Source organism: Camellia sinensis, chromosome 3 (assembly GCF_055761805.1).
Source record: "Camellia sinensis isolate YWXY chromosome 3, ASM5576180v1, whole genome shotgun sequence".
Taxonomy (NCBI): Eukaryota; Viridiplantae; Streptophyta; class Magnoliopsida; order Ericales; family Theaceae; genus Camellia; species Camellia sinensis.
This window is the reverse complement of record NC_138963.1, coordinates 227,925,000-227,951,351: the sequence shown is the minus strand read 5'-3', so window position 1 is coordinate 227,951,351 and position 26,352 is coordinate 227,925,000. Positions and strand designations below refer to the sequence as shown.

Below are 26,352 nucleotides of genomic sequence, written 5' to 3'. Positions count from 1 at the left end.
TGATTGTTTTGTTAACTTATGTGCAAGGCAAATCCGAGCAGAATTGCAAGTTATAACTGATTAAGTTAGACCAATCATTAGAGTTACAACACCAACTAATTGAATCATAACTTTAAACAATTACAATAATTGTACCTTAATTACCTACCTCATCATAGAATTGAGATCCTCTCTAGCCACTCTCTATCACCTTCCCTCCTTGCAATTGTTCAGATTCATCCAAGAAAGGATTTAATGGTCCAGATCACTCTATTAAAAAAAGTCACCAAATACCATCCCGCTGAATTAATCAATCGTTACCAAGTCCTTGGTAATATTCCTAAACCTAGTTACACTTCTGCACTTGCTTCTGATCCCTTTGCCTCATCCTCAAGAGCACTTACTCCGTATCCACCCAATCCAGTCAACACTTCTCGTTCCAACTACATTAAATTTCAAACAACCAATTTATTCTTCAAAGAACCCACTCACAAGAACAAACACGATGTTCTTGATTTAGTCACAAGTTATTTTCCTCTAGGATGACACTTTGTCCCTCTCCATCCTGATAAGTCAATTTCTTTTTACAAAGACATCCTTTTCAATCATAAGTCAGTTGTTATTAAACCCATTTATGATAGAGTTCTCATTAGTAAAATTGTTTACCACTTACTTTATATTCATAACATTGTCTCTCTTGATGAATGGGTTCTTCCTTTCCTCCTTCGTGATTTACCTGGTTATTCAATCCAATATAGTTATTATGACTATATGGACGCATGGTTTAAAGTTTTCTTATATCAAAATGAGTCATATAGTCACTCCTGGTTCCTTCAATTTGATCATCAATTCAAATCAGTCATCCCTACATGGTTCCTTCGTTGGTGGTCTCATTATGGTGCCATACTTGAGATTTTCCCACCAGTCCTAATGGAACTAGGGATGGCAATTTAAACCCAGCTCGACAGGGACCCGACCCCGATTAGAATGGTATTTCCCCCAAAAATACCCCTGACGGGCCGGGGATGGTATTCGAAAATGAATCCCCAATAATTTTCGAGCCGGGGACGGTGATATGTTTTTTAGCCGTGGCCCGGCCCCGATCCCGTCCCTGTCCCCGGCCCGGTTTTTGCCCGAGTTGAAATTACATATATGCCCCTATATCTATTCATATATATATATAGCTAACCCTCTTTATTAGTGACTATTTACCGAATAGTGAGCCAAAAGAGCAGAGAGAGAGAGACAAAAGAGAAGATCTGTTGAGCAGAGAGCAAAGGTGAATCAGCGAGAGAGAAAAGGGAGAGAGAGCAAGGGTGAAGAGAAGATCTGAGGAGAGAGAGACAGCAAAGAGAGAGACCGTCGCCAAGACACTACCGTCGACCGTCGTTTCTTCTCCTCTCCCAGCGACCGTCGTTTCTTCTCCGCGCCACCGCAGCGGCCGTCTCTTCTCTCTGCAACGACCGTCGCCGCAGCCTCCTCCTTTCGTCTCCACCACGACAGATCTCTCTCTCAAACCTCTTTCTCTCTTTCTACTCAGATCTCTCTTCTCAGATCTCTGTGTAGTGTGTGTGTGTGTGATGTTGATGATGTTTGCTAAGGTCTCTCTTTCTACTCATATCTCTCTCAGAGAGTTATTTATTTATTTTTTTTTTGATGTTGTTAATGTTGGTGAAGATCTGTTGGTGATGTTGTTGAAGATCTGTGTGTGTTGTGATCTGTTGGTGTTGAAGATCTGTTGGTGTTGTGATCGTTTTTTTATTTTTTATTTTTCTGGAGTTAATTTCTTTTGAAGATCTGTTGGTGATGTTGTATTTGAGCTCAAGTGGGTTATTGATGGCCGGGGATTTTCGGGGTCGGGGAAACCCGATCCCCGTTAGGGGGCGGGGGTGGGGGCGGTAGTGGGTTCCCTGTCGGGGATCGGGGCCGGGGACGGGAGAAGTTCTGCGATCGGGGATTAGGGACGGGGAGGGTGATCCCCGGCCCCGCTCCGCCCCGTTGCCATTCCTAAATGGAACATGTCAACTATTTTTCCTCTGTTTACAACTTCAGTCAACACCAAAAACAGTTTCCTTCGTTGCTCATATTTATATCAAAATACAAAGTTCCCTGAATATTTAAATGGAAATATGCAATTAATAACAACATAGTCATCCGCCAACATTTTGTGAAATGGTGGGATAACTTCAAAGTTTTCCGCATTATTGAACAAGTCTAACTTGAATTCCCAGTCAATGTGCATGCTCCAACCCCAGCCATGGTCAAAGCTCAGCAGAACCCAACTGCTTTAGTCACTCAAGGAAGCCAACTTCCTCCAGTCAATCTTGGAAGTCTTAATGATCCACCATCAAGTTTTTCCAAGCCCAAATCATCCAAGTCCAAGATAGTCAAGCCAGATGAATCAAGGCCCAAGTCAGAAAAATCAAAGTCAACCAAATCAAAGCCCAAGGTTAAGCCTGGATCCGCCAGTGATAAGTTACTACAAATGACCCGTCTTCTGATGGATCACGCCCAATCACAAATAAAAGATGAACCATCTGATAATGAGTCTCCTAAACCAGCCAAACAGTCCAGTTCATCCAGCTCATCCAATTCAACTGAAGAATCATCCAGCCATGATGCATATGCGGCCCATTTTCAAGATGCTCAAGACCCATATGCATAATATAGTCATTGGATTCTATATAGTTATAATTATCAGCTTCAATCAATACTCTTCTTTTGAGAAAAGCTGCTGATATATATATATCTATATTGATTCCCTCAGTCACATGCCTTTTCAAAAAGCAATGAATAGTAAAAAAAGTCAAATTTACTGTTCACTATTCATAAAAAAGTCAACATTACTATTCATTATTCATCATAATTCATCCCACCGACAAATTCAGAACAATCAAAGGCAACCATCAACTTTAGTCACTCACCAAAAGTTGCAAACAACTCCCATGTGCTTCTGTCAAAGTCAGATTCCTTCACAAGGCTCATAGTAGCTCTTCACATGGCTCACAGTAATTCTTTTCATCTATAAAAGAGCCTCTTCCGTCAAGAATAAGACAGAGTTAGAAAAAATTGAGAGTGTTCATTCCTCAAGAAAAATAGCCATCTCTATAATTTTATTTTCAAGTTCGTTTTCAAGTTATGTATTTTGAAGAACTGTTTGTTTCATTCCAGTAAACAATTGTAAGTTTATTATTTATGTTTATTTAAACTGTTTTAAACTGTAAACAATTGTAAGATGTTTCCAGTGTTCACTAAGGGATTTAGAAAAGATAAGAATATCGTCTATACAAACGATGGAAAAATGACTAAAGGGATTGAAAATATCATTCATTATGTTATGAAATTCACTAGGAACATTTTTTAATCCAAAAGGCATAACATTCCATTCATAATGCCCAAAAGGTGCTGTGAAAGCAGTTTTATAACGATTCTGAGAGTGAACTTGTATTTGCCAAAAATCACTTTTTAAATCAAATTTACTAAAAATGACAGCTTGACTAAATCTTGTAATTAAATCTTTTTATTAGGAATTGGATAACGAATCCATTCTAAAACTTTGTTTAATGGAATTGGTGTGGCTGCTGTGCGGGGGTGCACAGCAGCCACTGCTGTGCAGCCAATTGGGCCATTTTCGGGGCCTATTTTGATAGTTTGAACCGTTTACATTTTAGAATACATCAAGTAGAATAGTTTGTCCTGCCTTTTATGTTAATAAAAATGTTGAATTAGAAAGAGGAGTTCCTAGACTAGTAATTAACTACAGGCTATTAAACAAGGAATTGGGATGGCTGCTGTGCAGGGGTGCACAGCAGCCACTACTGTGCAGCCATTTGGGCCCTTTTCGGGGCCCATTTTGATAATCCGAACCGTTCACATTTTAGAATACATCAAGTAGAACATACCTGTAAAAAATCAAGTTAATCGAATATCGTTTATCCATTCATCCACACACATTTGTATCTACAAAAATAAATAACAATTGCTATGACTAATAATTTTATTTTCTAATAATTTATTAATTTATTTTTTTTATACATTTCTACTAATTCATGGTTCATTTGAATAGGTCTAGATTTAGTAGGAATTTGTCGTTCATTAAAATTCTTAATATATGGTAATGTGACGACATGTTTTTTCCTGTGCCAAAAGGCAGTAGGTAAAGTAGAACAAATAGTTGATTCTAATTTTTGTTTAAATTGTTTAATTTGAGAAATAGTAATAGGATTAGCTAATTGTTGCTAAATTCTTTTATATTTGGCTTCTTCTTTAAGATATCTGATGTGGTGAGTTAATCGATTAATGGTTTTAGAAATAGAATAATCTTTTAATTGGTTTAATTCTTTAACTTCAGGTGGAGATAAGAACTTAAAAGTTATGGTTTAGCCAAAGGCTTGAGTAGTTATTCCTTGATTAGAAGTAGTGAATGGATAAAGTAAAAATATAAATGGTGTTCCTAAAATAATTTATCAGTCATATTTCTAACTAAAACAAATGATGTTTTGAAACAAATATTATTTTGACAAATATAGACTTTTGGTAATTTATATTTAATATGCATTTTACTGCTATTAGCAGAAGTTAATTGTTCACTTGTTTTATGATAATATTTTGTAGAAAGTAAGCCTTCTTGAATACAATTAAGATCAGCACTAGTATCTATTAAGGCGATGACTTCTAACTCAAAATCATTGACAACTAATTTGATTTTTGAATGCCATTTTTGAATATTAATTTTATTGATAAGATTTAATCTTTTATTTTCAGGATTATCAGATGGATTGGATCGATTATCGAACAGAATATTATCTAGATTAGTATCTTCATTAGTACCTTCTGATTTATTAGAAGAGATAGCATCATTTTGTTGAAAGTTGTCTAGACTTTTATTAATTTTTAGTACAGATATTTCTTCTTCTAAAATTTTATCTTTATTTTGTAGATCTTTGATAAGACGTTTAATCTGATTAATTTCTTGTTGTAAATCTTGAAAAGTGATTTCTTTTTGTTTATTTTTAAATCTTTCTAAAGTTTTTGTTAAGCTAATGATGGGTTTGTCATGTTGTGGTTTAGTATCTTTGTTAATTAATAATGATTTTAATTTGTCAATATATTTTTGTTTCAATTCATGATTATCTAATTTACTAATTAATTCTACAAGAGCAATTTTTTCTTGATTTTGTTTAGTAAGGACAGTGATTTGCTTAATAGGTTTACAACAAGTATCATTACATCCTAATTCAATATCATTATCAGAAGTATCACTAAGTGAATGGTAATCAGATGAAGTATTTGAGTTGAGTATATCTGAGGAGGAGTTATTAGGAGATTGATCTGGACCATTGAATCTTTTCTAAAGTAATCTAGACCGTTGCAAGGAGGGAGGTTGGAGAGAATGTGTGGAGAGGATCTCAATTCCACATCATAACCAGAGGGTGAGCATTATGCAAACTCTTTAAAAGAATGCATACTGTAAATTTTATTATATTCCTATGTTAAAATAGAAAATACCATATAAAGTAATACATCTTACACTTTTTTTACTAGGTGGTATGTCATATAATAATGAAAAATTAAATATCACCTCAATGATATTATAAATGTCACATGATGAAATTTTAAAATGAAAAGCATCACTCACTTCAAAGATATGGCACAATGAATATCTTTTAATATAATTTTTTTTTTTAAATTTGTACAATCGTAAAAATGATCACACATAGATGGTGCATTTTGTCACATAAATTAAGAAAAGACAAGCAGGCTCTCATGATTCATGAATTTGAAAAAAAAAAAAAAAATTATGGTGACATATGGTTCCGCAGTTGTAAAATATCCTACTGTAAAAAATTGGGAAAAAGAAAAAGAAGAAGGAGGGGGAAGTGATGGTAATCAATAAAAATGGAGGACGGAGCCTTCGTAGATAGTGGTCAACTGGATCCTGAAGGAGCGAACAGCAACCTTAGCCCCGCCTGAGTATCTGTATCTGTTCTTCTGCCGCTGCTTACTCCGGATCCTCCTCATGCTCTTCTTCTCAGAAACAGAGCTTGATAATACTCCTCCTCCTCCTGCTACTCCTAGTGCTTCTTCTGGATAAGACTTATCTGAGAAGCCCTTCAATTCATCACGGTCCTCCTCCACCATCTCATAATAATAATAATGTTTACCATCAGAATTAGAAGATGAAGGAACTCTCTGATGATGATTATCACGCTTACTCGTACTTTTACTCGTACTAGTATTATTGTTAATGTTGACTTCTTCTACGAAGAAGGGGGAAATTCGAGCCATGTTGTTTTGGCGGGCACGAGCACGGTGGTGGCGACCTTGACGGATAGAGGAGGAGGAGGAGGACGAGGAGAAGGAGGAGGAGGGTTTGTTATAAGAAGAAGAATTGGATGATGATTTATGGAGGGAGTGGGAGAGGGCGAGGCTGGCCTTGGCGGCCAAAGCGACCATGTCGGAGGCAGTAATCGGGTACTGAAGCTTAGAAGCGGGGAGGACGAAGTAGAGCTGATCCGGCTGAAGTTGGTATTCCCCATTCAAAGCTTGGATATATTCATCGTAGTACAAGAGGTCTGAGCTGCACACGAAGAATTTCGCCGAATTCCAATTGAAATTTGAATTGAAATTCGAGGTAGATGGCAATGACGACGACGGTGTTGGTGGAAGGGTTGGAAATTCCATGTGGAGGACTTGAGAAACAGTCACGGGAACTGTATATTTGTGCAGATCGCCATTGGCCGATATCACATTACTAGTTGGAAGCCCACTCCCACTCCCACGCTCTGAATCTGCTTCATCTATTGAAGACAAACAACCACCCATTTTTATTTTAATTTATTTATATTTTGTTGTTGTTGTTGTTGAGTCTAAACAAGAAGGAGGAGAAGGAAAAATGATAGAAATAATGAAGGATGGAAGCGAGTGAGGGAGAGAGGGAGGAAATGAGGCGTTTGAGTTGAGTGGCTGTGTTGTGGGAGGGAATTTATTAGAAATTAAGGAAAGTGTGAGGAGAGACGGGAATGAGCTAAGCGATCTCGTCACTCTCATAAACGCACGCATCAAGCAACGACTCTTCACTTGTATATCTCTCCCTCTCTCTCTCTCTCTCTCACACACACACACACACAGTAGGATACCGAGTCTATCACAGCTAAGCAGTGACAACTTAATATGTTTTTTTTAATATTTTAACTAAAATATGATACAAAAAAATTAATATATTTGAGATAATTTTTTACTAAAAGATATATATATATATATATATAAAATAAAAAAAAGAGAATTTTTAATATTTTGATGTAAATTATTGATTTTTTAATTTTTTTAATTTTTAAATTAAAAAATAAAATTACCAAACGAGACCTTAAACTAAAATAGAATGTAACATCAATTCACCATACGAAAATATGATAAAACATACAAATATCTAGTTAACAAGTGTCATTAGATTACAAATAAAAAGATAAAAAATTTAATCAATATAAAATATTTTTATTAAATTTAATATATTTTTATTAAAATTAATTATTAAATTATATTATTTTATTTTTAACAATTAAACTCTCAAATAATATACTTTTCGTTTATGCCATCGCATCAGTATTAGCATTGGAAGTTTCATGGCTGAGATGGTAATTCTATGATTACCAAATCATCGATTTAAGGGGAGACAGTTATGTCAGTCAATCGGTCAGCATTGCCGGAAAATCTAAGTACGAAATAATATGATTACTATATAAAAATTATTTTTTTTATTTTTTATTTTTTTTAAAACCAAATATAAAAAGGGTGTAAATCCTCACAATTTTCATTTATACCATCATACCTCACATAGTTTTATAATTTTTTATTTATTTATCCACTATTTTGAAATTTTTTCAAAAAATTAATGGTAAAGCTATGGGTCCATTAAAGGTCTCTTGAAAATTAATTAAAAGTCATTTTTTAATTTTTAATTTATTTTTATTTATATCATTTCTTTATCTTTTTATATATTTTTAATAAAAAAAATCAAAAAAATTAAAAAACCACCTTTGACCAACTTTCCATAACTAAAAAAAAGATTTAGGACATGAAACGCTTGTTGGAATTCATTTTCCCACACAAAATTTAGGAAAAGAATAGGAAGGCAGTCACCGTAGCAATAGGAAAAATTTTAGATTCTGTTTGATTTAGTTTTTCTTAAAAAAATATTGAGTTATATTGTGAAAAACAAGTTATTGAAAAGAGTTTTGAAAATTAGAAATTTGTTGGTTATGGGTATTGAAAATAATTTTGGGGTGATTTTTTTATTTATTTTTTGATTGAATAGATGAGTGTGAGAGAAAAAATAATTAATTGATGTGTAAAATGTGAGAGGATGAGATAGGAGAGAGGAGCGAGGAGAGACAAAATTGATTGATTGATTTATTAATAAATAAAAAAAAGACAAAGAGAGAGGAGAGAAAAAAATAGTTTTGAAAAAGAAAATGATATACAAGTCTACTTTTTAAATTCACTTTTTAAATACAGTGATGTGTCAAGAAGATGATTAGTTAGCCTCCGTTTAGGAAGTGGGTTGACTTTTTGGCTTTTTGACTTTTTTGGCTATTTTAGCCTGAGCTTAAAAGCTTGGTTTGGGAAGGGCTTTTTGACTTTTTGACTTTTTTGAGTTTTTTTGTGAGAGAAGAATGTAATGATTATGGGTTGAATGTGATGTTTTGTTTGTTATGGCTAAAATAGCCTATTTTGTTTTTTGTGGCTAAAATAGCCAAAAAAGCCTGCAAACCCACTTGCCAAACACAGGCTTAATAATTAGAGAATATTTAATTATCAACAAATTATCCTGTTGACACTTAATTTTTGGATCTCAATAGCAGTGCTCTTTCGAAAATTGATTAACCATTTTTTTTTAATTTTTTGATCCAAATATTAATGTGAAAACTAAACCAAACGTTGCCTTAGGCCTTGTTTGGAAAGTTGGCTATTTGATTATTTTAACCTGGATAAAATAATTGTGTTTGAAAAGTTAGTTGGCTTTTTGTTTTTGTTTTTTTTTTGTAGTTGAATTGATAGTTATAGAAGAAAAAAGTGAAATGACTATAAGTTAAATATGACATTTTACCTTATTAACTATTTTAGTATATTTTATTTTTTAGTGGGCTATTTTAACTCAACCCACTACCCAAATACCTTTTTTTTTTTTTTTGGGGTATATCGAAATATAAAAGCAAACAAGAAGGAACTACGCCCTGATTCCCTCCTTAGAGAGGTACACAATATTCATAACTAGCAGATACCAGATTTCCGCTGGTGGGGTATTAACAATTAGAAGGTCAGTTGGTTGATTTTCGCGTAGTTTCACCAAAGCATCAGCACAGATGTTGGCTTTCCTCCAAATGTGTTGAATTGAGAAATCACAGCCTCTCATGATAATGCGTGCATCCTCCACAATGCCTCTAAAAAGACATCTCTCGCCTAGGTTTTCACTCAACAATTGCACTACTTGCTCCGAATTTGTTTCTATGATTACCTGGTTCATACCTTGCTAGAGTACAATTGTGAGTCCCTTGTATACAACCCAAAGTTTCGCTTCAAGATTGGTGCTGATATCGAGTCTCCCATAATAGCCGCTAATCTATGTTCCTTTCTCGTCCCGGAATAGACCACCAAAACCGCCATCTCCCTCATTCTGGCGAGTGCTGCCATCTGTATTGAGCTTAATTTTTTCTACACTTGGAGATGACCACACAGTTAGACTTTTGAGATTTGAGAGGAGTTGTGATCTCTAAATTGAAAGGTTGAAAAATTTCCTTAGAATAGTTAGATATGGTTTTCACAATCTCATAAATGTTTGTAAGTTTATTTTCAAAAACCATTTTGTTTCAATTTTTACAATAGTCCAGATTGTGATGAGGAACAACGGAGGATGCTTGCTATTCCTTTTCACATTCTGAATAATCCACTCTTTTCAAGGTAAGTAAAGCATATAAGAGTACCAATCCTTGCTGAATATTTGACACCAAACCTGTATGGCTTTTGGACAAAGCCGTAACAAATGATCTATGTCCTCTACACCCTCACAGCAAGGGCATTTCGAATCTATTGCAAGACCCCTCAAGTTCCTTAAATGGTTAGTTAGAATTTTTTCATAGAGGGCAAGCCACACAAAGCTCTTTAGCTTTTGAGGGGCCTTAAGCTTCCATATCCAACCCCAATCTCCTTCCTGATTTCAGTGATCAACAAGTAAGTCATATGCACTGGATGTAGAGAATTTTCTATCAGGGGATTTAACTCATCTGGGAGTGTCCTCATCACCTCTGGTTCGGGGAGGTTGCATTTTCAAAATTTCCCCCACCATAGGCAAGGGTAACAATTTGTGCATAAGATTTAAATCCCATTCACCATATTCATCAAGAAGGTAAGCACAATGAAATTTTCAGAGTTTGGGAATTGGCTGGTGGGTATGCTCAAGTCTGTTTCAAAGACCCTATTACCATACCACCAATCTTTCCAAACCCTCACTTTGGACCCTTTGCCAAGGTTCTATCTCACTCTCTTAACAAGGAGCTCTCTGGTATTTAAAATGCCTTTCCAAGTATGAGATATATTCTTGCATTTCCTTTTGGATAAGAAATGTTGCTGCCCCAAGTATTTTTGTTTAAGCATATCCACCCATGAACAATGTTCCTCCTTTAGCACTTTCCATCCCAACTTGTACAGAAGGGCTAGATTTTGGTCTATAGCCTTTCGAATCCCAAGTCCATCATCTTTTTTCATCTTGCAAACCTGATTCTAATTCACAAGGTGCACTTTCCTCTTTTTAGAGGTATCACCCCAAAAAAAGTTTCGGTTAATTTTGTCAATCCCATCACAAACTTTCCTCGGGATCTCCAACGTGTGCATGGCATAAGTTGACATAGCACTAGTAACTGATTGAATCAAAGTTGCCCTCCCTGCTAAGGACAGCATTCCAGTTTTCCATCCAGAAAGCTTGTTTTTAAGTTTTTCCATGATATAATTAAAGTTATTTTTGCTCACTCTAGTATGAAACAAAGGTATCCCAAGGTATTTCCCCAAATTTTGAGTTAAAGGAATACCACTCATGTTACTCAAATTTCTAGCTCTGTGTCTTTCATTGTTAGAAGACACAAATATATGGGATTTTTGTAAATTAACCTTCACCTAGAGATAGCACTAAACTCATCCAGCACTTTCAAAATGGTGGTACAGTTTTGATCATTTGCTTTAGCAAACAAAATCAAGTCGTCCGCAAAAAACAAGTGAGAAATAATAGGGCCATTCTTAGCCAAGCTAAGCCCCATCCACTCCTTTCGTTGCACTTTTTGATTAATCATAGCAGAGAGCCTTTCCATGCATAACACAAAAAGATAAGGGGATAGAGGATCCTCTTGCCGTAAACCCTTAGCAGGTTGAAACTCTTCAAGAGGCTGGCCATTCCACAGGATAGTAGTACTCACACTAGTGACACAACTCATAATTAAGTCCACCAGCTTCCCATCAAATTGAAACTCATTTAGAGTTTGTTGAAGGAAATTCCAAGACATATTATCATAAGCCTTTTCAAGATCAACCTTAAAAATCATGTAACCCACCTTTCCTTTTTTATTTCTCAAGGTGTGAAGAGCTTCCTGAGTAATGATGATGTTATCATGAGTGGATCTACCCAGAATAAAGCTGCTTTGGATAGGGCTAATGATATTGTTCAGGAGAGGCCTAATGCGGTTAACAATGATTTTAGATACACTTTTGTAGGTCACATTGCACAAACTGATAGGCCGAAACTATTTCACATTTTCCGGATTAGCAATTTTAGGGATAAGTACTATTAGAGTTCTATTTATCTCAAGGGGGATAGAACAGGTGAAAAGCAATGTTTGACAACGTTGGTCACAGACCTTTCCACAATATCCCAAAAGGTATGATAAAAAATAGCTTGGTACCTATCTAGACTCGGGGCCTTGAAGGCTTTGATGTTTTTAACTGCCCTCCATATCTCATCATCGGAGACATCCCTGCTCATCTCAAATTGATCATTAGGGCTTATGTACTTGGTCTAGTTGTTCCAGTGATCAAGACAAATAGTGTGGTTAAAAGCAAACGGATTTTGAAAATGGGTATTGACTAGAGTTTTTAAAACAGTGGGGTTATCCACCCAAACCCTCTTATTAGTTTTCAAAACTTCAATTTTAGCCTTCCTTCTCTTAATAATGGTAGACATGTAGAAAAACTTAGTATTTTGCTCACCCTGGGTAATCCAATTAGCATGAGATTTTTGGAACCAAAGCAACTCTTCTTGAAACAAGACTTTATTAAACTCAACAATAAGCTCAGTTTCTAGTTGATGCAGATTATGAGAATAATGCTTAGCTTGCAAAATTTGGACTCCATTGATCCTAGCAGCCAACGTTTGCGTCTGAAAATATTACCAAAAACATTTTTGTTCCAAACCTTAGCCATAGTTGTCAAGCAATCCAAATTTCCCAAAAGGTTAGTCTGGTTGTGTTTAGACCAGCTATTATCAACAATTTCTCGGAAGCCCTCATGGGATATCCAAGCTACTTGGAATTTAAAGGAGGTACAATAGAGGTTAGAATGATGCGTACCTTGAGTGTGAACGATGAGAGAAGAATGGTCCGAATAAGTGCGAGGCAAGTTTCGAACATACCCCTCTAGAAATAGGGTTCTCCATTCCGTGTTACAAAGGGCCCGATCCAATCGCACCATAGTATTGGCCCATCCTTTTCTGTTATTTGTCCCAGTGAGCCTAGGATCAACACAGCCTAAATCCATAAGAGAGCAATTGTTAACTCTATTAGTGAATTTTTGACTCCTTTTGTGGCTTTGGCTTGAGCTTTGGCTCTGGTGAATTGAAAAACTCCTATTTTCCTCAGAACTTGAGTATTCGTTAAAATCCTCGGCTACCAGCCACAGTTCCTGGGTATTTTGCGTAATCATTTCTAACCCATTCCAGAGTTCATCTCTCATTCTGTTATTTGGGCTTGCATAAACGGCGGAAAGAACCCAATCTGGATACTCTTGGCATGAAATTGTAGCTGTGATCATCTGGAAGCTAGTGTCAGTAACTCGAACATTAGCTTGGCTAGGATTCCACAGTAACCAAATTCCTCCACTCCTTCCAATCGGATCGACATGAGTTGAGGCAATATACCCCAAATTATTAAAAAACATACCCATCATGTTTAATTCCACTTTGGTCTCCATGAGGATAAGCATGTTAGGTTTATGCATTTGTACCAATTCACGCAGATTTTTCCTGAATCGATCGTTACCAGTGCCCCTACAGTTCCATATCAGCAGATCCATTGACGACATTTGAAGGGTTGGCCAGTCTGCTGACTCAGAGTGCCCCATAATGTTTCTTGCTCTGTTTTGGTCTTTCTCCATTGCTTTCGTTGGTTTCAGAAGTACCATATGCCTCACATTATGCGAATCTATCTCCCACCAAGGTTGAATCAGAAGCTTCACTTCTTCTAGCCACCAATCTATTCCGACGTGGTGACATACTTCTTTCTCGAGTTCTAGAAATAGTAGAGTTTTGAACTAGTCCGCTTGATGCTCTGTCATTAAGATGTTCTCTGCAACTTCCTCCATTAGCTCTTTTTGCTTGTGTTTCGCTAGCCTCTAGTTGTTTACCTCCGTTGGCTTTCACTCGATTTGGTGAGAGTTTTCCAACTAGCATTATAGCTGAGCTATTGGAGACAGAGAGAGGCTTGATAACATTTGAGGTGTTAAGGTTTCCTTGGCTACGGGCTTCACCTGGGCTAGTGTTTGGTTCTTCTTGTTGGGTAATGGGCTGATTGGCCTGATGGGTCGCTCATTTTTCTTCTAGCCTATGTTCTATAACTAGCCCTATATCTTGTTTACTATCCTTCATGGGTTTAACTAGGTCCACATCCATTATTGGAGAGAGCTGTAAAGGTATAACCGGTGATTCCCTAGGTTGGTCACTAGGTACGGGACCTATATCAGTAGTGTGGCCCATATCCAAGTCCACATACTTCCTCTGGCTTCCACTGTTTCTCTAGCCTCCACTGTTTCTCTAGGCTTCATTACTTTTCCCATGTTCTTTGTCCAATTGTAGGACTTTAAATCTGTTGCCCTTTTGAAGATGGGCCTTATGTTTGTGTTTCCTTTGTTGAAATTTTCTTCTACTTAGTGCTATGGTCCATGGTCCATAGCTAGTTGTTTCTTCCTCAATGCATATTTCCTTATTCTTATGCTATGGTCCATAGCCACATTCTTTGTCTAGCTGTAGGACTTCAAATCTGTTGCCCTTTTGAAGATGGGCCTTCTCTTTGTGTTTTCCTTGTTGAAATTTTGTTCTACTTGGTGCTATGGTCCGCGGTCCATAGCCATTTGTTTATTCTTCAGTGCATATTTCCTTATTCTTATGCCCATTGGGCCTTGATGTTTTTGGCCCAGTATCAGCTCTAGGTTGGTTAACGGTCTCATTTTGTTTCATCTTCTCCGGCTATATTATCGAAAATTCAGGGTACTTGTCTTTCTGATGGCCAACTCGGCCGCATGAAAAACACAGTGTGTGTAAATGTTCGTATTCCGCCACATAATGATATCACCCAATAGTAAGATGTGAAATAAGCGGTTTACGGAGGTCCATTTCAACACAGACCCTTGCGTATTTTCCTCGTGCTACCATGGCGGTCTTAATGTCAACCTTTAAAGGATTACCAAGCACCTTCGAGATATGGTAAAGAACCTTTTCATCGTAATACTCAATAGGGAGGTTTGGGAACCTGACCCAAATTGCAGTTGTGTCCGCCTCCGCCTCTGCCTCATCAGATTTAAAATCAGGTTGCCATTTACAGACTGTCACGTACCGATCCATCACGATCCATGGTCCCCCTGTGAAAACCTTAGAGTAGTCCTCCATCATTTCAAATTTTACTATGAAGAATCCATTTCCAATGTCCAAAGTTTCAAAGCCCGCTTGTAAATTCCACAGTTTCCTTATTCTATTAACAAACAAATTGTAACCAATATTCCTTCCCAAAAGTCTCACAATGAGGCATTTTTTCCATGGTTCTCTAACTTTCTTGAGGAGACCGGCAGGTAGTTTAACAATCGGATTCGAGGCGGTCCCTTTAACCTCCGCAGCTACCTCTGTTTGTTCATCGTTTTCCATTTCCTTATCGGAAGAGAAATAGGCCGCTTCACAATCAAAATTGTTCTTTTTTAGTTTCATTAAATCTGGATTGCAAGAGAGCTTGTTTGAAGGATCGGTGGGTTTCCTTAGTTGTCTCGGCTTCCCTATCTTTGGTATCGTTTTGTCCTTCAGCTAGCTCCACCATTTGCTCATCTTGTTGTTCCATAGTGCTATCTTGCGTCCCCTGCAGTTCTTCATTATAAGCTTCTATTGCTTTAACCTTTTTCTTGCTCTGATCAAGATAATCTTGCTCCTCCGTGGATGTTCCATGGTTGCCAAGTTCACCTTCAATGGTCATTTTGATTCATTCTCCCCCCTTAATTGTTTAGATAATGTTTGTTTATTGATTTAATGAGAGATTAATTAATGATCCCATTAAAAGTGGGTTTATTTTAGGAAAATTTATCTATAAATTCTATTTTAAGGAATGGTGATCCGTTTAGCCTCAAGGATTTTCTTATAAATTAATTAGCCTCATTGATTTTGAAAAAATAGATTTAATACATTATTTGTAAATTGGATTTACGATTATACCATTATTTATATTATGTTTCCTTTTTTTTTTTCTTTTGTGTCAGAAAGGTGAGATACACAATCTATGAGAATCAAATTTGGAATGCATTTTTATGTGAGAATCTTTTTTATTTGGAATGGCTTGAAATGTATAATTTTTCAAACATTTCAAAAGGAGTACAAAAATGACTTAAAATACTAGATTCTTTAAACATTCCAAATGATGTGAGATTCTTCAAATATTTTAAAAAGAGTACAAAAATTCTCTAGTAAGTTTAAGCAAATCTATAATTTCAAACTGTAGCACTCCAATGTAATACTCAAACATAACACTTCAATGTAACACTTCAAAAAACATTCTTACTATACTTTTTCCAAACGTAACATTCCAATATAATACTATAAAAAAACTATTTAGTGCAACACTCCAATATAACACAAAAAAACTCCTCAGTGTACTTTTTCTAAATGTAACACTTCAAGAAAAAAATGTGGGATTCTTCAAGCCATTCCAAAATGATGTGAGATTCTTCAAACCATTTCAAAAGGAGTACAAATTTTTTTTAATAATGTATAATTCAAATTGTGAGTGGTATGTTTGTGAAAAATATACAACGAAATTTTTTAGTGTTTTTGTGTATATTAGATTAGATTGTTATATTTGAGATTACATTGATTGAAGTATTACGTTTTGGATGACATTATTTGGAGTGTTACGTTTGGAAAAGTATACTAGAGAGTTTTTTTTTTTATTGCATTGGTGTTTTGTTTGGAAAAAGTACACTAAGATTTTTTTTAAAAAATATTACGTTGTTACGTTTAGAAAAAGTACATTAAAGAGTTTTTTTGTGTGTTACATTGAAGTGTTATGTTATTAAAATGTTACATTAAAATGTTATGTTCTTGTTTGTATTGTGAGATTTATTCTAAAATGAGGAAAAATTCAAAACCTATATAGTGCGGATTGCCCAAATGTGCAATTTCACATTTGGAGAAACCAACTTTTATCTTTAAAAAATTAAACTTGAACATATAAGTGACTACGCTTTTGTATAATTTCCACTTCAATAGAGCTTTGGGTTTATAAAAAAAAAAAAAAAAGACTAAATAGTTCACAATATCACATTTTAAAATTTATTGGTGCTTCTTTCTTTGTTTTATGTTATTTTTTGTTAGCTAAAAATTGATAATCAAGAGACAAAACTCAAAAAAAACACTTATTTTTTAATTTTTGAGAAAATAACATATCAGTGGGTGTTTTGATTTTTTTTCCCTTTAAATTAATGGTAAACTTTATTGATTTTAATTATTAAGCACATAAACTTTTTCATATATTAGTAATTATTTTTTAAAAATATAATTGATTTGTATTTTTCCTTAAAATTTTGATAATTAGTTTTTATTTTATTTTATTTAAATTATTTTTACCAAATTTATAGTAAACAAAAATTACAAGAACCAATGTCACACAAACATAAAAATAATAATAAAAAAAGAATAAAAGAAAAGTCTAAGCAACTAATATAAACTACAATAAACACCCCTTACATGTTTGATTAAGACAAAATGACATGGGACCAAGAGTCTTGTGGGATTAATAATTTTGGGCCTGGCTTTGGTCCGGATTAGATTGTGCTGTTGGGCCTATAGGGGCCCACCACGGGTCTCGTTTTGAAAATCTGAACCGTTCAATGTATAGAACTCGTCAAGTACTATATGCACGTAAAAAATTATGTTGATTGGATATCGATAGTTATGTGATCAAAACAGTTTTTTATCAACCGTTAATTTATTCACCGTTTACTTTTTTTTGTACAAAACTAATTTGATCATATAGCTATCAATATTCGATCAACGTGATTTTTCACAGACATATAGTACTCGACGAGTTCTACATATTGAACGGTTCAGATTTTCAAAATCGGACCTATGGTGGGCCCCTACAGGCCCAACAACATGATCCAGTTCGATGGCGGACTGGACCAAAGCCAGACCCCCAATAATTTACTAAGGAGAGAAATTAGTATTTTCAAAGTGGATACGAATTTACAATACAATCTCATGAGGTTTGATAATTAAAGACCATTTTATTCTTACTTTACATAAACCACACAACTACATTTTATATAATAAGGGGTTTTACATAATTTCATAAATTTACTGGATATTTGGGGTTTGTTTATTTTTTGACTTATTGACTATTTATGAAAAATTGTATAGAAAAATAAAGAAGTAATATGATAATTTGTAACAAATAAGCTACTTATTTGTGGTGTCCCCAAACCAAATCAACCAACTAGTAACATCATTCTAATGCACAAACAAACGCAATTTATTTTAGGTGTCTAATCTAATATCACCACAATAGTAATCACATCACTTAATCCTACAATACTCATAATTCTACTTAACATAATCCAACAATCAAACATAATCTTGTAAGGTATGGACACTTTGTTTAAAATTTTTATTTTCGTTGAGTTTAGAATTCAATTATTATCAGTTTCGTAAAGATTCCATTACATTTTGCAAATGTACCAATACATGAACAAGAGGATGTTTGATTGTTGCATTATTTTTGATGAAATGAATATGAATAAAATTATTAAAGAATTATAAAAAGTATATCACGAAAATTAATGAGATAAAAGGACTAGTAATGTAATGAGATTATGAAGATAAGTTATACCAAAAAATAAAAGAAAGGGATAAAAAAAAGTGAAAATTGTTTGTATTATATGTGGGTAAGTTTGGGAAGACTAAATAAGTGCACTTTTTGACTTTTTATGAAATATGGGTTGGATTTGGGTTGGGTTTGAAGTGATGTGTTAGAGATATGATGTGACTTAAATGAGATGATGTGACTTAAATAGGATAGTGACTTTTTGACTTTTTAAATTTTTTTGAAAGATGCCAAACTTCAGTCTCAGCCAGTCAAAAGCTTCTTGCAAAATACTCATGACTATGCAAACAAACATGGAGGTACAGAATGAAGATTGTACAAAATGTATGTATGGTTGGGGTGTAATTTGGACGGGACTCAACCCGAGCAATCTGAGTTTAACCTGAATTTTTTTAGGATTTGAATAAAATATTTTCAAATTCGGTACAGGTTTAGACAAAAATTCAGAAGCCCGAATTAAATTTGGGCGGGTTTAGGCAAAGATGTCGAACAACCCGAATCCCGAATTATACATATATAGATATATAAAAATATTAAATACACATATAAATTATTAGTCATTACATGATATTAAAGTAATTTATATTATTAAATCATATTGAATATATATTATATATACAAATAACATAAAATCTTATTTTTTTTCTTTTTATTTTCACTAATAAATTGTAAGGACTAGTATAATGGCATCTCTCTTACATTATATAAATTATTTGTTTTGATGGTATTAATGATTTTCTATAAAATAATTTTTTTTTAAATAGAGTCAAATTTTAATAATTTAATAATGTAGCTGAAAAAAAAAAAAAAAAAACTAAAATTCATTTACAACTCAGACAATTCGAGTTTAACTTGGGCCGGACTTGGACAGGTCTCAACATAACTTCGACTAGACTTAAATAACCTTTTAATCCGACCAAACCCTCCCAAGTTGCACCCTAATGTATATAAACCCTCCCAAGTTGCACCCTAATGTATATAAGACTCCCTCCCCCCTATATGATGAATTGTGTTACAAGTTTTGGGCCTAACTCCGTTGTTTCAAAGTGAAAAATGGGCTTCATTTGGAAAGAAAATGGATTGAAGTAGATTTGGGAAGTTCTGTAATTTTGGTGCTCCCGCCCAGAAGATGTACACGTTTGCAGTGGGACTCATTAAAAAAAAGCAGCAGCTAGCGTTACATCTACGCAGTCCCAGTCCGTCCACAGAGAGAGAGAGAGAGTATATCCTAATTAAATTAATTCCCACTACAACTTTTTTTTTTTTTTTTTTTGTTATTCAGGGTGACCTCTGTGGTGGCACACCCTCTTTTTCCGATTGTGTTCCCATACATACATCTACACCTATATGTATATTTCTTCTGATTTTTAGTTAACATTTTAATGATATTTTCTTATGTCCCATTCTTGTTTAGAGTGATTAAGTTGTGAGATTATCTAAATGTCCAATTAAAGTAGTAATAATAAGCAATAATAAAAACACTAACAAATATTTCTAACACAATTTGTTTGTATATAGAAAAACCTATAGTGCACCGTATGTATTTTATAACTAAAAAAAATGATATAATTTTAATTTTTTAAGTCATAATTAAAAAAAAATATCATAACTAAACACAACATGAGACAAAACTAAAGAACTCATGAATCATAATTAAAATAATGTCATAACTAAAGAAAAAAAAATCATAATAACTAGAAAAAAAATATAACTAGAGATTATATCATTTTTAAATAGGTGTATATTAAAATTTTCTTATATATATGAATCCCCACCCATTAATGTGAGGCTCGCTTAATGTATCCTCACAGTCTAATCAATCACACCCCAAAAATGTCTAAGAATTTGATCAATCGGAATAAAAAACTGAGAAAGAACTTGATCAATCAAGAACTAAGAAATTCAAGGTTTTGAAAGATAAAAAACCTTTGTTGAGGAGTGAGTGCCTATTAGAAAATTTAAAACAACAGTAGTAAATCAGAGATACAAGGGTGCAAAGTAAATCAAATAAAAATACTGAGAGGGAGATTTATGACCTGATATGGGCGGAGCTGGTTTGAGCCTCAATCAAAGTCTTTGGTCGGACAAAACAAGGCCCCATGATCGATTGGGGGTTGAGCACAGTCGGATATTGGATACATGATGGATTGAGGTCTTAGCCCGGTTAAGTTAAGGACAAGTCACTAGCTCGGTCGAGAGATATGTGTTTCGCTAAGTTGGACGGAATTTGTCTTTAGAAGACCAGGATCAACTGAGCAAAAGCTCATTAAGGACTATAGAACTCGGTTGAGCCCGCCCACAGGTTTGTCCGATGGGACCGGGCGGGTAGCATGGCCCTGAGGGAATACTGGAGCGTCGTGCTTAGCATTGCTCGATAAGAGGCGTTACGTGGCGTATTTGGATTGCAGGAAAGAGATTTCGCCGTTTGCACGAGTCAATACCGTTAGGCGATTTGGTCATTTGGTGTTTGGCAGTATTTGTGCTTACACGTGGAAGAAGGTCAGAGGGGAACATATCTACGCGTTAGGAGGAAGACGGACAGATAGGAACGCGCAGAAACTATATAAACGGTGCTGCGCCTCCATGCACAGTTCTGGAACATCTGGTTATCAGAGCTACATACCCCTTTGTCTCTCTCTCTCTCTAAATGTGCTAATTTGACCGTCGGAGGGGTTTTCCGGCTGCACACTGCTGGGTAGCTCACTATCTTTGTGTTCTCAGGTCACTCATAAGGAAGCAAAGCTTGGACACGAGGAGTACGGAAAGTGACGAATATTTGCTCCCCTACAATTGGTGCCGTCTGTGGGAACGTTTGACAGACAAAATCTCATCCTCCAAGCTTTTTCGACCATCTTTCATGGTGAACAATGACAAAACTCCGCTGTCCGTTGTCGACGGCATCACCCCAGAGTTAGTCCGAAGGACAGACGGCCCACCTGCCATTCTAACCATGGCGAGCCTGGAGACTTCTTCTAAAAAGCTCTCCAGAGATGCGTGAAATAAGCGTGCAAGGAGCACTGACCACTCACAGAGTCCAGACGGGCATCGGCGGTGAAGAGAGTCGCATGCTCAGCGTTTGGAGCATAAATTGAGAGACTAAGACGCCATCATTCGGAGGATGGCAGCGGAGATGGAGGCGTTGAAATGGCAAGTCAAGGGGAAGGGTGTTGTTGGGGTGGGAAACCACTGAACGCACCCAACCCTGTCGTTCTGGTAGCCAAAATTAGCGACAAACGCCCTCTCTTTCTATTACTAGAAGTTATGTGGTTGTTGATTTTGACTTACCAGTGGAGAAGTCACAAGATAGCAGCTACCGTCCCTTACGTTCGTCGACGACGTCGAGATACTCTTACTCAGCCCATTCGGAGGACTTGAGGGATGTCTTAGAAGAACGAGCGTGCCGATAGGAGGTGCAAAGGGTGCCAGCACTGCAGCGGTTGTCCTATGGAGGTTATGTTAGAAAATAGGTCGTAATGACGCTGCCACGTCTAGCTGTGCACGTGCCATTGGATTGGGATTTGGCAAGGCTAAGCGCCATCCTCTTCTCCCTTGAGATAAAGAACACGTTGCTCCTACGGGCTTCCACTAGCCCAAGTTTACACTCTATAACGGAAAAATCGATCCATATATGCACGTAAGCCACTTCTGACAGGTTATGGCTGGCCACAAGCGAAACGACGCACTTATGTGCCTTATGTTCCCATCAAGTTTGGGTGAGTTGGGCCTGAAATGGTTTAAGCGGCTGCCATCGAGAGCTGGCAGCAGTTGGTGGAGGTGTTCGTGACCCGATTCAAGACCAATACCAGAACGCCCAAGGAAGTCAACCACCTTCTTGGGATCAAGATGGAACCGGGTGACTCACTTAAGGCGTACAATGCCAAGTATTAGGAAACATTCAACGAGATTCTAGACTGCCCGACCAACCTAGCAATCACCCAATATAAGCGTGGTCTCCCAGTCGGACATAGACTACGAGACTCGCTCACCATGAGTCTACCAACAGCCATAGAGTTGCTAATACAACGCATTAATGAGCATATCTGATTTGAGGATGATGCGATCATGGCTATCGCGAAGGTTAATGCAGTAGCAGTGTATAAAACGGTGGCTGGAAAGGTTTATGCTGTTAGACAGGAGGCAAACCGTATGCACAACCGCAAAAGAGATCAAGGTTGCGGCGATAACCACAATAATCGGGGTAAGGGTCTTAACAACCGATCTGACTAACCACGCGATGTCGCGGAAGATGCAAACAGAAAATTGAATGCTCGAACATGCATTTCCACGGTTTTCAAAATCCCGATCTACCGCATCCTTAGCGAGATCCATGACGAGGCATATGTCTGGTGGCCAGCTAAGTTGGGTAATGCTCAAAGAGGCTTCAATCCGAGCTATCGTTGTACCTACCATGACAAGCGAGGGCACCGCACAAAAGATTATGTCCCTTTAAAGCATGATTTAGAAGAGTTGGTGGTGGCTGGCCACCTAAACCGTTACATTTATGGTGGTGTCAAGGCTACGCCCCACGCTTAAGTCGAGCCAAACGGCTTGGCCGTTTTAGAAGCACCCTTCTAAGGCATAATCAATGTGATCCACGGGGTCGTCGAGCCAGCATAGGTATGTGAGCTTTGGAGGATGATCAAGAAAGCGAAGCATATGAGAGAAGTTCTATCAGTCCAACCAACCATCAAGAAGGGCAAAATCGAGGTGAAAGATGTCCTTAGTTTTTCAAGTCGAGATCTCGAGTGCATTCAAACGCCGCACAATGATGTGCTGGTGGTCATGCTTTGCCTGAAGGATTTTGACATTAGGCGCATTTTAATCAACTAGGGCAGTTTGATCGAAATAATGTATTACGATGCCTTCAAGAAGCTCACGCTAAATGACAAGGACTTGGCCCCAGCGACCTCACCACTGGTTGGCTTCAACTAGCAGCCAGAGTGGCCCGTAGAAAAGATCATCTTACCGGTCAAAGTTAGGTCCGTTATCAAGCAAGTGAAATTTTGGGTGTTAAAGATGTCCTCTACGTATAACTTGATCCTAGGCAGAGAATGACTTCATGCCATGAAAGTGATGGTATCAACTTACCACCAAGTCATAAGGTTCCCTCTCTACTACCAGGATGATATAAGAGGTTTGGAGTTATCAAGTTATGGCCAAATAGTGTTTCGTGGCCCTGAACGGGAGCCAAGCTACCAAAGGCTTTGTACAAATGATCGAAGGACTTGAAGATCAAAGTGTCCTGGACGATGTGGGTACCAGAGCCGAGGAGAAGACTGTCGAAGACCTAGTAGAGGTAAGGATTAACGAGAGTGATCTTGAGAAGTTCTTTCTTCTGGAATCAACCCTGACCGCGCAAGAATGACTAGAGATGGTGAATTTTTTAATGGCAAATATTAAAATGTTTACATGGACGCCTTACGACATGCTTGGCGTCGATCCAAACTTCATTTGCCATTAACTCAATGTTTTCCCTGTACTCGGCCAGTCACCCAAAGAACATAACGATCAACGTTTCATCACGCCAAGGTGGTAGCTGAAAAGGTGAAGAATTTGTTGGAAGTTGGAATGATCCGGGAGGTGTACTACCCGTGGTGGGTCTTTAACACAGTGGTCGTGCCAAAAAAGAACAGAAAATGGCTAGTTTGTGTCGACTATAAGACGGTCAACCCAGCTTGCCCCAAATACAGCTTCCCCTTGCCTCGAATCGATCAACTACTAGACCTTACAGCCAGGAATCAAAGGCTGAGTTTCCTGAACGCCTACCGCGGCTACCACTAGGTTGCTATGCATGAGCCCAACCAAGAAGTTACTTCTTTCTTGATCCCAAGAGGATTGTTCTGTTATAGAGTCATGCCCTTCGGGTTAAAGAACGCCGGAGCGACCTTTCAGATGATGGTTACCAAGATGTTCTCTCCCTTGCTCGGCCGGACGATGGAAGCATATATCAACGACATGGTTGTAAAGAGTATAAGTAAGACCGCCCATTTAGCCGACTTAGTGGAGATGTTTGCCATCCTTAAACGATATAAGTTGCGTTTGAACGCATCGAAGTGTGTCTTCGGTGTAGGGTCAAGGAAATTCTTGGGTTTTTTAGTCACCAACTGTGGAATTGAGGCGGATCCCTCTCAAATTAAAGCCATACAAGAATTAAAACAGCCTAACTCAGCGAAAGACATGCAACATCTTGTCGGGATGCCAGCCGCCCTTAATCGATTTATAAGTCGGTCATCAGATCGTTGCCGCCCTTTCTTCCAAGCCTTTAAATCAAAGTTTTCATGGGAAAAAGAATGTGACAGGGCATTGGCTGAACTAAAGACATACCTATCATCTGCCCCACTTCTTGTCACACCAAAGTAGGGTGAAGAACTCTATCTTTATTTGGCCGTTTCTCAACACGTCATCAGCTTGGTGCTAGTAAGAGCAGAAGGCTTACTATACTTGCCGATCTTCTATGTGAGCAAAACCTTACTCCCAGTAGAATCGAGATACTTGCCACTCGAGAAACTTGCCTTGGCATTAATGATGGCCTCTAGGAAGTTGACACATTACTTTCATGTGCATACAATCATTGTGTTGACCGAGTTTCCGTTGAAAGCACTATTTGAGTGGGCAGACTTCTCCGGTCGAATCTTGAAGTGGGCAGTTGAGTTGGGACAGTTCGACGTCAAGTTTTAATCTAGGACTGCCATCAAGGCCTAAGCATTGGCTGACTTTGTTGCCGAAATTTTCACTTGGAACTAACTCGGTCTGGTCCGTGGACCTTACCAATGCAGTTGGGCCAAGGGGATGGGCATTGCGAAAATTGCACAACCAACTCCTATTCCGGTTCAAGTCAACCCTCTTCATGAGCCAAACATTGAAGACGCTGCAGAAATTGCCCTCCCGAATACAAATCCATCATTTGAGGGACAACCCCAACTTGGCAATACGCTGATGGATTTGGGAATAATAGGACACCCTGTTAGATCCAACAATACATCACCAAGGGGGATGAAGTCATGCAAGTAGCAATCAACAACAACATGCTTAACGCGAAAATAACCGAGCAGCCGAGTAGTGCAGAGCACTTGACCCTTCGAAAGTTTGAGGACCTCGTAGAATGTTAAAAGCATTTTATTGGTGAGATGTGGAAACTTTTTGTTGACGACACTTTAAACAGGCATGGCGCCGGACTGGAGGTAGTTTTGATCTCGCCAGATGGACTGATCATCGAACATTCCATCGCACTTGGGTTCCCTATGTCCAACAATAAGGCTGAGTATGAAGCATTGCTAGCCGGGATGAAAAGTGCACTCCGACTGTAAGCATCTGAGTTAATGGTGTACAGTGACTCCCAACTCATTGTAAACCAAGTCTAAGAAGCATACGAAGCCAAGGATGACCGAATAGCCAAATACTAGACTCTGGTGAGAGAGCAACTCAAGAAATTTTAAACCATACGAGTTCAACAAATTGGTTGAGAAGGCAATAGCCGGGCAGATGAATTTGTTAGCTTGGCTTCTATGGCCAACAAATCAATTCCTAGCCCTCTCTTGATTGAATTCCTCCCAAGACCTAGTATAGAAGAATCAGAGATGGTAGAAGTTCTTTACGGCGAGTTAAGTCCTTCCTGGATGGACCTCATCATTCTTTTCCTCAAAGAAATAAAGAGGCAAATAAAGTCCGGGTGAGGTCTGAGCAGTTTTGGCTCTCTCCATCTGGTTCCCTGTATAAGAAGTCCTTCACTGGCCCATACCTAAACTGCATCCATCCCAGCAGAGTTGATGTTTTTATCTTCGAGATACATGAAGGGATGTGTAGAAGTCATATCGGTGGACGATCTCTAGCCTGCTGCGCCATCTCGTAAAGATACTGGTGGCCATACATGCAGGTTGATGCACAAAAGTATATAAGATAGTGCGAAAATACCAGAAGTTTGCACACCAAATCCATCAGTCGGCCAGAGAACTTCTTCCTCTCACAAGCCCTTGGTCGTTTGCGATAT

General features: G+C 37.3%; 2 protein-coding genes across 2 annotated transcripts; both read right to left on the bottom strand.

Moving 5' to 3' along the window:
* Positions 1-5,627: 5,627 nt before the first annotated feature.
* LOC114269356 (uncharacterized) lies at positions 5,628-7,028 on the bottom strand. Its single transcript, XM_028210665.2, has one exon. It carries the CDS (start codon positions 6,802-6,804, stop codon positions 5,869-5,871), a length of 936 nt encoding a protein of 311 aa, XP_028066466.2. The 5' UTR covers positions 6,805-7,028; the 3' UTR covers positions 5,628-5,868.
* Positions 7,029-14,578: 7,550 nt separating this feature from the next.
* Positions 14,579-15,148, bottom strand: LOC114269382 (uncharacterized). The gene has a single exon (XM_028210684.2). It carries the CDS (start codon positions 15,146-15,148, stop codon positions 14,579-14,581), a length of 570 nt encoding a protein of 189 aa, XP_028066485.2.
* Between the last annotated feature and the right edge of the window lie 11,204 nt (positions 15,149-26,352).